An 11369-nucleotide genomic window follows, 5' to 3' on the forward strand; every position below is an offset into this window, starting at 1 on the left:
GAGGGCACATGTGAGAATCCTTTCACTGGCCATGTGGAGAAGGAGGCACTGCCCCAGCTCCAAAGGCCCAGGCTGTGTGTGGCTTGCCTCCCTATGGCTCCAGAAGGTGGTAGGAGCAGCGGTGGAGCAAGCCTGGGATGGCACGCGTGCCCTGCGCCCAGGGGTGGGGCCAGCTGCCCGTGAGGCGGGACCAGCAGGGGCAGGATGCTCCATGGGGCCTCTGAGGAGTCTGCCTGCCTCCTCTCACTCAGCTACCCTACCGTTTGGGGCACAGTGCCCAAGCCACTGCGTCACTCCCAGGATAGTGGTGACACCTGGGGCAGACCGCTCCCACCGCCCCCTTCCTCCGCCCCTGGGTAGGAGCTCAGCGACATTGAGGGAGCCTGGTTGTACCTCTATCAGAATTTTGTGCCCAGGGGCACCACCCCTCTGTCCCTCCCATGCTACACCAATGTGAGTACCAGTTGCTGGAAAGCACTGGAAGGGAGAGCACGCTTGGGCCCTGCTTCTGGACTTCCCATAGGGATCCAGTTTGCCCCTGTGAGAACAGGAAACTTGACTAGAAGGGCCACTGGCCTGAAATGGCAAGGATCTTCGTGTGTTCTTATGATACAGAGAACAGGAGGAAGCAGCCTAGGTGGAAGGCTGAGATGTTCAGCCTTGAACATACCGAATTCTCAGCAGTGTTGAAACACCCAAGTGGATTGCATGGGATTCTTATGTAAAAGCCACAGACATATGGAACAAATGAAAGTACATCTATTTCTTACTCACTTAGACATCTGCTTTTATAACAAGCTGGATTGAAGCACTTGAACAGAAAAGTATAAAGGACATGTATAATGAATGCAGAAACATACTGTCAGGCAAAAGATGTAGGGTATTTATAAGAGTGTTGGGGGGATATTACTGCCTTATGCATTTTCTGTTACCCATGCACAATTATTTTGCCTCACTTTTTAATATAAAATGTGTTGTAACATTTTGCGTTCGGTGTATTGTGAAAAATGGATGCACCTGTAAGTGTGAGCCCAATATGGCTACCTATGTGATGGAAACTGGAGATTATTCAGAAGCTCCAGATAACATAACCAATTGTAATCCCACTGAGATGTGACAGTGGGTTTGAGACTTGACGATGCCAGGGCATAGCCTTTGTCACTTAGATAGGTTGAAATGTGTCCTTCTGCTCTTTGCTAAGTGTGATTTGCAAAATTATAATACACAAATTACTTAGAACTGAGCAGCGTCACGCAGAATGCCCCAGGAATGGAAAAAAACTGTAAATAAAAGGTAATGATGAATGATGGCAATTTCTTAGCAGGGAGATTTTCGGAAGCTTATAGAATTGGTCTCATTTAACATTTTTGCCAGCAGTGAGGTAGGGAAATTAGAAACCAAAATCCATTCACTGACATGTTTGATGGCAAAAGGGGCAAGCATCTGATATACAAAGAGCTAATAAGGCCAGTTTTATGGGCAGGCACAATGCACTGAAATAGGAATGATCGTAAAAACAGGCAAATATTAGAGTTGCAGTGCAAATTTCATTTAACTGTTTGTCATGGGGTTTGGTTTCATTTTGCAAACAAGTCAGGTTTCAAAATGATTCCGAGAATATTCTGTTCAAATCCCAACTCTTCCCACCGCTAGCTACTAAAATTCCCAGCAATTTTCTGCGTTCTTTGAAAAGAGGGAAATGAGTGTTTCACCATTTTAAATTGGTACTGTAGAAGTGAGAGTGAAGGAACACACATTGGCAAAACACAGTCAACTTTTCCACAGGGGAACATTGCGTGGTATACTGTAACAAGAGGAAGGCAAAACTGTTGAAAGAGACTTTGAGATGGCAGTTTGCTGTCGGGTGCAATGCAATGCAATGCAAAAAAAAGTTTAGAGGATGTTTATAGTCTATCTGCCAGCAAGTGCAATTCAGTCTTGGGAACAGGTTTCCATTGTGGGTGGTACTTGTTCTTTTTAATTGCTACATCTAGCAAGCTGATCGGCACCCACCCATTATCCATGATAGATTAGGTCCTGTGCATATCCTCTAAGTAACACAGGAGTGGGGAACCAACTTGTGGCTTTCCAGATGTTGTTGAGCTACAGCTCCCATCATCCCTGCGGACTTTCCCTGTTGCCTGGGACTGATGGGATTTGGAATGCAGTAGATCTGGAGGGCTACAGGTTTCCTACCCATGCCTCTAAAAGATGGCTGATCAGATGTGACAGCCAGTTTATCATTGAAAAGTGGACAATGCTGACCATCTGTTTGGAGGGTGAGTGAGCATGTTAAGATTTTTGCGTGCAAAGATCTGGGAATGGTGATACTATCTCAAGCAAAGAGGGGATATTTCTGTTGGATAAGGTATGAAATATATAGTACATCTTCATTTTTCCAAGTGGCCCAGGATGCAGCCAGATAATCAGCTGTTCAGATAAACAAGGGAAACTTACATAACTTTGGCTCTTGGGTCAATGGAACTTTGAAGAGTCATTTTTGGCTGGAATGTATACTAAGCACTGCGACACCCGTTGTTGTTGTTGTTGTTGTTGTTGTTGTTGTTGTTGTTGTTGTTATAAAAATTAGGACTTCTATTACATGCTTTCTTTGAGGAATATTTATAAATCTTCAGAAAGCATTCCTTTCAAAAAGGGGAGTTATTGGGTTGGATGTTGACTCAGTTATGCTTAGATGAGAAATTGAAGAATTTGTCAAATCTGCTTTCTCATATTTCCAGTTTTATGTTCAGTTTTGCCACATTTCCACATCAGTTTGCAAATTTGTTAAAAAGAAGAATCCTCACAGACGTCCACCAGCATTTTAGTGTGCATATATCCTACGATACAAATTTGCAAGCATTTCCCCTTCATAGAATGCTTTTTTGTATGTTTTAATTCACCCCCCCCCCAAACAAATCTTTGCTCACAGTTATTTGGTTGGAGAAGTAAAGCCAAATTTGGAAAAGTGAAAACTTTGAAGGATACTTGCATTTCAGTTCATACATTGTTTTGGGAAGTGTACATTGGATAAGACTACATTAAAATACAAACTGAATTTCTCCCTCATCCCTAGAGTAGACCCACTGAAATAAATGGGATTTAAGTTAGTCATGATTTCATCTGCTCTAATCCAAGCATCACTAAGTCTGGATCCATCTCACTGCATCTTTCCTTTCTTAGCATCCTATCCTGCTGACAGACACACTCACTCCACCCTGTGTTTCTTTTCATGTCTTTCTTCTGTGGAGTCAGGAAATCTTTTCCCCACAGACTATATAGGGATCATAGGCAGCTCTTCCTTCTTGGAAGTACAAACTGCACATATGCGATCAGTACTCACCTAGCAAAACCAAGGATTCTGGGTCAACCTTGTATTCTGTCTGGTATGAGAGGTGTCCTGTTCCATCGATGCTGCCAAGAAGTTCTTTGTAGAGCGTGGCATTCACTTTCTCCGCAGTCATCTCCTTGTGCTGCCCTTTGGGGACTTGAAGGGCGAACCAGAAGAAGCATGTCAGAGATCCCTCTCTAGCAAATGGAGAAAACAAATGGATTTTTAATTTATTTTAATTCATTTAACAAAATTTATATAAGTCTTGAGCACAATAAAGCCTCTATGTGGTTTACAGGAAGTATTAAAAGCATCGATAATTTCCCCCCAAAGCATTTAAAAATAATTAAAATTAACAATAGGATAAATTAAAACGTGGAAACATCTACATGCCTGGATAGGTTTGCTAAACAAAAAGATAATTTAAGCAAGTGCCAAAAAATGTTCAGTGATTTCAATTGGCAGGGAGCTCCAAGGGCACGTGCTGCCACACTAAAAGTTAAGTTTCTTACAACTGCAGAACGAGTCTCATGTGGCACCTGTAACAGCGCCAGTTCTGTAGATCAAAACGGTTGAATGGGCACATGTAGGGTGAGGTGTTCTTGCAAGTAAACTGTTCCCAATACATTAAAGGCTTTACATAGCGATGGTAACATCCTGAACTTGACACAGTCAGTAGTGGAGAAAGGTTGGGGCAGTGAGGGCAGTGGGAGCGGCCCTCCCTGGGTGCCATAGGGTGGGTGACATCACTGTGGGCGGCGCCCCCGGGATGCGCACTGCCACTGGCGCACCCCCTTGGGACGCTCCTTGCTGCCAGCACAACCCTTGGGACGTGTGCCGCCGTTGATGCACCCCGACGGATGGCTAGCCCTGCCCCTACGGGACACTCTAGGTGCTGGAGCAGCTAGCTCCATCTCTGGACCCAGGAGCATATCAGTAGCCAGTGCAGATCTCTGAACAGAGGTGTTACATGCTGACAAGGCCTCCCTTCTGTCAGCAATCATGCTGCAGCATTTTGCACTAACTGCTGTTTCTGGGTCAAGTTCAAGGGAAGCCCACAAAAAGTGCACTGCAGTCATCCAGTCTTGATGTCACCAATGCCTGGACTATTGTGGCCAGCCTCTCCTGCGTTAGTAACAGTCAAAGTGGCCATACTAGGCACAGCTGGAAAAGACACTTCTAGCCACTATGGCTACTTTGCCTCCAGTGAAAACTCTGGACCAAGAAGCACTCCCAGACGGCTCCTTCACAGGAAGCGCAACCCCATCCAGGGCAGGCAATGAACCAATTAGGATTCAATCCCATTTATTTTCCCTCATCCATCCCACTGCTCTGTCCAGACACAGGTCAGGGGCCTTCACAGCATTTCTTGATTCAGATGTTATGGAGAAATGGAGCTGAATGTTACCAGCATATTGAGGGCACCTTGCCCCAGAACTCCCAATGAGCGCTATCCGCAGCTTCCCATAAATATTAAATAGCCATGAGAATAAAGCTTCTCCCTTTCCATTTGCGCATCTTAAATTCATAGAGTTAGATGGGACCACAAGGGTCATCTAGTCCAATGCAATGCAGGTATCCATTTGACCAACATGGGGCTCAAACCCACGACCCTGGGGTTAAGAGTCTCATCCTTTACCAGTTGAGCTATCCCAGCTTCGACAGTGGCAATCATGCCACTGCTACTGCAGCTAGCTAAACATTTCCAGCTTTAAGGTGTATTAACCCAAAGTCACGACCAATAATCATTTGGGGGATTCTTCAGCTCTGTAAAATAAACACACTGCAACTTCTAAGGGCAGCTTTCAAACAGGCTAATAATGCTTCACTCACCCAAAGGCATAGACGGTGCTGGAGTTGTAGTAAGGAGCCAAATCAGTGGCATGAATGAGGTCTTTCAGCTGTAAAAGAATGTTCTCTAGTCATTACCAGACAATAGTGTCATCAGAAAATCATACCCAGTCTCTCTCACAATATAATTCACCTATCATTCAGAATTCAGGCATGAACCAGTATTGCCATTTTTTTTTTTTTTACCATCTCTGCTCTAGGGTGCTGCTTCTGCATTGGCCCAAACATGGAAATGCATCATGAAAAAGAAACAATTGCAGGGAAGATTGTGACCAGGTGAGCTGTGTGCCTGCTCAGTCTGCTGTCTAGGTGCTAACCGTGTCAATAGGCCACGTCTGTTGCTGTTGCTGCTTTCCCTTCTTACGGGTCTTTATCTGTAAACTGGACTTGGGCGTTTCAAATAGAAGACACCTTAAAATAGAGGAGTGTCCTCTGTAAAGTAGGGTGCTTGGCTACCTATGGCCACTGGTGTAGGAAGGGCGGGGTGTAGAGGGTGGGGCGCCCTGGGCAACAGGATCCCGATAGGGTTCCATCTCGGCACGCCCCGCCCCCAGAATGCACGCCATGACCCTGCGGGTGGCACGCCCCGCCCCAGAACGCACGCCAGCCCCGCCCCCACCTGCTTCCCGCCCCCGGTGCCGGAGCATGAAGCTCCGCCACTGCCTATGGCTGCTTAATGTGCCTTTTGGTTGCAGACCGAAATGTAGAAATTTGGCAGACAGGGCTTTTCCTGCCGGGGAAACCCAGTAATGGCTATGGGGAAGTCACAACTTAAACTGCTTTGAAAGATACTGGAGGAGGACCCATAGAGAAGCTGGCAATTCTGCACACTAATAACCTCTGTACTAATGCCTCACACTAACACCGCCTGTAGCTCATGAAGTCGTGCACCTACCATCTTCTGAGTCTTTGTTGTCTCTGTCCAGAAGCCTCTGGATTCCATCCGCCCATGATCCAGGGAAAACTGTCGATTAAGGATCCGCAGGCTGCCCGAGTAGAAGTGCAGGGATGCCGTGTGGCGTGGTCTGTAGTCTGCCAGGAAGACGAGACACACGGATGAGTTCCATACAGTGGAACCAAGATACCACATGGGCACCACACTTAAAATGGACATACCTCACTCAGACAACTCCACCAAAGGAGCCAGGCTGGTGGGGAAGGGTGAGATCCAAGTAAAATAAATAAATGGCAGGCCCTCATCTGCAAAGCAGGATGTATGGCCACCCTAATGAAGCCTGCAGAATGAGGTAGTATTAGAATGGACAGTACCATTTCAGACTGTAGGTGGGGGAGTGGAGCATTGGATCCCCTGCCACATTCTAAGCTGGGCTGGCTTGTGCTGGCCAGGGTGCTAAATTGAGCAGGCGGGGGGCGGGGGGGGGGGAAAAGCCAATTCTTCCTTCCTTTCTGTTACACCTGCTGCCTAGCAAAGGGGCTGTGGGGCTTTTGAACCAGTGGATCCGAAGTGTTTGGTGCCCAGCCCCTTCTGTTGCAGGGCTTTCTGCTTGCACCAGCTTTCTGCACACTAAGGTGCATCAGGATCCTCTGCTGGGAAGGAGAAACAAGAGGAAAAATGAATGCCAAGGAAGAAGAAGAAGAGTTTGGATTTGATATCCCACTTTTCACTACCCGAAGGAGTCTCAAAGCGGCTAACATTCTCCTTTCCCTTCCTCCCCCACAACAAACACTCTGTGAGGTGAGTGGGGCTGAGAGACTTCAGAGAAGTGTGACTAGCCCAAGGTCACCCAGCAGCTGCATGTGGAGGAGCGGAGATGCGAACCCAGTTCCCCAGATAACGAGTCTACCGCTCTTAACCACTACACCACACTGGAGGATGAAAAACAGATGAAGAGAAAGCCAAGGAAGGAAGGAAGGAAGGAAGGAAGGCACTTAAAAAAAAATCCCCATGCATTTCAAGAACATCAACCTGTTTATCAAGGATTTTTTAAAATCACAAATACAAAATTATATATTCAATAAATGCCGAATTACAGAATAGTATAGCAAGCATAGGAACACAGATAGCTGCCTCATATTGAGACAGACTCCTTGTCTAACTCTGTATTGTCTACACCAATAATGGGGAACGGTTGTCCTATAAGCAACCTTAGGCCCATATTGGCCCTTTGAGCTGCCCTATACCTGACATCAGGTGAAGGGCAGGTAGGGGCATGGGCTGGGCCAAAAGGGAGTTTGCAGGCACTGCTGATCAGCTGGTTGTTGGGGCTTGCAAAGCGCTGCACCAGGGTTTTGCAAATACCACCGATCAGACAGTCTACTCTGCCTGGCAGTGACTCTCCTGGGTTTCAGAGAGTGGGCACTCCCAGCCCTACCTGGAGATGCTGGGGATTAAGAATGGGACCTTCTGCATGCAAGGCAGATGCTCTAGCACTGAGTCTTGTCCCTCCCCCACTCTAAAAAGTCAGCCCCCATCATTACCGTGCTATATTGAACAAATTCGTCAGTACTTAGCCATAATATAAATAAGACTTCAGCATACCGTATTTAATTAAACCACATGTAACTGTTCAATTCCTGAAATCTTTAAACACATTGTCATAATATGTCAAGTGTAACTTACTTCAAATCTCCCTTCTTTCATGTATAATAAAATTCAAAACTTGTATCTTTCAGTGCTTCTTGCGAAAAATGCTTGGGGCAACTTCTCTTGATGCTTACCTAAGCAGATTAAAATGTAACCATCCCAACAGGATATATATCAGATTCTTCCTCTAGCCAACTATCTATAATTAAGTTAAATTAGCATATTTTGCGATAATGCTGGACCTAGATGCTTCCATGATGGTGCAGTGAACTGATTGTGTGACTGTTTCAACCTTCCCATGAAGATGACCTGTATTCAGCTGCGGATTCTCCCTCAAACCATTTTTAAGTGACATACAATCACTTCACCATTCAGCCACATGAAAGGGGAGTTGACTTCGTCATGTCAAAAGTGAGCGGCAAACAGGAGGGCTTAATCCAGGTCAGGGACAGATGGAAGTGTCTGAGATACTTGAACTGGCCTCATTCCCCCACCATGCTGCATCAGCAACAGGGATATGATTTCTCTCTCTCAGTTTCCCATTTTCCCATTCATACGTTCAGTTCTCCACATTATTTTTTTTTGGTGTGTTATTGTTTTTTACAGTCCTCACAAAAATTTGTTAAGAGTGTTGTGTGAAATCCTACTGTACACAATCTTGCATGTTATTTGCACTAAGGCATGCATTTAGATGCAGGCTTCAGTATATATGTGTTTTTATACATTGCTTGGCTAGAGAGATGCAAAATTGGGATAAGTGCAAATTTCGAAGGATCATTGTGTTTCGCTTCCTGAATTGTTTTGGAAAGTGCGAATCAGGCAAGTTCACATTTAAATGTGAACCGAATGGGATTTCTCCCCCCCCCATCCCAGATCACCAACCATTCCAGAGAAGAACAAAGAAAGACTCAAACAGTTACCTATGAAATACCAAGTTAGCGCTCCAGCGCCGCCCAGCAACACCAAGACTAGCCAGAGTGGGATGCACTGCTGGCAGTTACAGAGTCCACGCTTGTGTCCTTGGTGAGGGTGCACCTCTGAATGGTCCTCCTGCTCTTCTCCCTCCATTATGGACAACCTACCAAACAAACAAAGCAAGGATCAGCCTCCTCTCCATTCTCCGTAGCTGAACCTCTATGGCAGAACTGGGAATCATCACAATAAAACCATGATAACTTAGTGGAAAGGTGGGTTCAAAGCTTCCTCTATTTTATGCCATTTCCACAAGCTCACAGCTGTATACCCCACACATTCCCATCCCAACCTGCAGCCACCACCAAACTGAGTGCATTTTAAGATAATTTTAATAGTCATACATCTTACCACAGCGGGGAAGACTGATCAGGGGACCTGTGCTCCTGCCCAGTCTGCTGCCCAGGTCTAATTGCTGATGGGTGACTTCAGGCCCCTGCTGTCCCCTTCCTAGGTCCTTTATCTTTAAATTGGACTTGGACCCAACAGCCATTCAAATAGAGAACCCCTTAAAATAGACAGCCTCCTGTAAAACAGGATATGTGGCCTTTTGTTAGATTAAAATCCTGCTCCGAACCAATCAGGAGGTAACTGTCACAAATGTCGCAAATAAGCACTTAATAATAATAATAATAATAATAAGCACTTAATAAGCATGGGTGGCGCTGTGGGTTAAACCACAAAGCCTAGGGCTTGCCGATCAGAAGTTCGGCGGTTCGAATCCCCGCGACGGGGTGAACTCCCATTGTTCGGTCCCAGCTCCTGCCAACCTAGCAGTTCGAAAGCACGTCAAAGTGCAAGTAGATAAATAGGTACCGCTCCAGCGGGAAGGTAAACAGCATTTCCGCGCGCTGCTCTGGTTCGCCAGAAGCGGCTCAGTCATGCTGGCCACATGACCCGGAAGTTGTATGCCGGCTCCCTTGGCCAGTAAAGCAAGATGAGCGCTGCAACCCCAGAGTCATTTGTGACTGGACCTAATGTTCAGGGGTCCCTTTACCTTTACCTTTAAGCACTTAAGATGTCAGTGGGGCAAAACAGCAACACCTGACCTCCATTTGAGGCTTCTCTGGGATGGCCCAATACATGTTGTTGCCTGTACAGAAAATGTCCTCCTTCCCACCAGAGGGCAGCAGGCTAGATTAGGGGATGCAGGACAAAGCATATGGCACACACAATTCTTCTGTCCGGCTCCCTGCCCCCTAGCATCTGACACCTGAGGTGTCTGTCTCATTCTGCCCAGTGACAGAACCAGCCTTGTGCTTTGAGTTAAATGAATCAGACCAAGGGTTAAAAAAGCAACAAAACACAAATATATATGCATACCAGCCCCTCCCTAACCTGATGACTATCATATGGCTTTGATTATGACTCCCACCAGCCCTAGCTGGCACAACCACTGGTTGGCAGATAATGGGAGCTGTGGTCTAAAACATCTGGAAAGCACCAGATCGGGGAAGGCCATTGTGGTGCCTTTCAGATGTTGTGGAACACAACTCCCATCACAGCATAGCCAGTGATAATGTTGCAGTCCACATTTCCTTCCCCTGCCCAAAGGGCATAGAACAAGGCTATAAACATATTTCTGACACAATAATGCAGTTGTTTCTGATAAATCACATCACTAATCACTCACTTCTCACATTCATGGCCAGCAAAGTCAGAATGAAAATAATGGATATCCATGGAGGGGAGGCAAGGGGGCAATTGCTCCCCAATAATGAACCATAGTCTCCAAATTCCCGGCTTTCATTTTAAAAGAAACAGTAAGTTTCTAGCAATTGTAGAACCTGAGATATGTGACAAAACGCACAGACTCTAATCTCTTTTTGATAGAAGCTAGCCTCTTTCCTCTTTTCAGTGCTTTTACTTTGCCAATTGCCACATTCCCCCAGAAAAATTCCTACGAACACCGATTATGTGAAGCACCGTGTTTTGCCTCGGTAGCTTTTTCCTACAGGATCTGCACCATCAAATCCACAAGGAGAAGGCTTGGGCTGCACTCTATAGCCACCTGTAGCCCAGCATCAGAACTCCAAGCCTCTTCTTCCTCACTTGGAAGTGAAATCCTAAATACCAGTGTGATCCCAAAGTGACAGGCCTACCTTTGCAGCTTCCTGTTGTGGTTGTGGCCTGGTGCGGTCTCATCTGAAATCACACACACACACACGAATGTAAATACTGAGCAGGATTGAATGTTTACTTAAGCCCAAGGTCTTCCTTGTGACCAGTCTGTCGTCCAATGCTTTTTGCCCTCTGTTTTCGGCCTTTGCCCTATTCCAAATCCGCACCGAAAGCTGTGCTTAAATGATCTCATGCCACATCACTAACTCACAGTGTTCTGTGTCGCTCAATAGCTTATGTGAAGCCAGTGCCCTAAAGGCCCTCTTGGGTGTTAAAAATGGCAGTGGGGAGGCCTTCTCGGTAGTTTCACTGCCCTGGGAAATTCAGCAGTGTGGCGTCTCAGCAGAAGACGTTCTCTGTGGCAGCCCCTAAATCTGGCATCATTATATGCTGAAGACACACCTCTTTACCTGGGCTTTTGACACTTGTGCAAGATGTTTTGGGACCTACTCTAGACTTTTGATTGTAAATTTGTGTGTGTGTGTGTGTGCGCACGCATATATGACTATGTGGGTACAGCGCAGTTAAAAAATCTTAATAATAATACTG

At 46.0% G+C, this 11369-nt stretch overlaps 1 protein-coding gene across 4 annotated transcripts in view; it reads right to left on the minus strand.

The window, feature by feature from the left end:
* Nucleotides 1-10894, minus strand: part of TMPRSS6 (transmembrane serine protease 6) — a 29459-nt gene extending 18565 nt beyond the window's left edge. For 3 of the 4 annotated variants that reach the window (XM_033162373.1, XM_033162375.1, XM_033162371.1), the window contains exons 1-5: nt 10802-10894; nt 8648-8805; nt 6078-6214; nt 5165-5232; nt 3344-3528 (exon numbers count right to left, since the gene is read on the minus strand). In XM_033162373.1, coding sequence (XP_033018264.1) covers nt 3344-3528; nt 5165-5232; nt 6078-6214; nt 8648-8795 — 538 coding nt within the window. In that variant the 5' untranslated portion in view covers nt 8796-8805; nt 10802-10894. Of the gene's footprint in view, nt 1-3343; nt 3529-5164; nt 5233-6077; nt 6215-8647; nt 8806-9050; nt 9220-10801 lie in introns of those variants that run through there. The other variant, XM_033162372.1, reaches the window with a different exon arrangement.
* Between the last annotated feature and the right edge of the window lie 475 nt (nt 10895-11369).

Source organism: Lacerta agilis, chromosome 10 (assembly GCF_009819535.1).
Source record: "Lacerta agilis isolate rLacAgi1 chromosome 10, rLacAgi1.pri, whole genome shotgun sequence".
Taxonomy (NCBI): Eukaryota; Metazoa; Chordata; class Lepidosauria; order Squamata; family Lacertidae; genus Lacerta; species Lacerta agilis.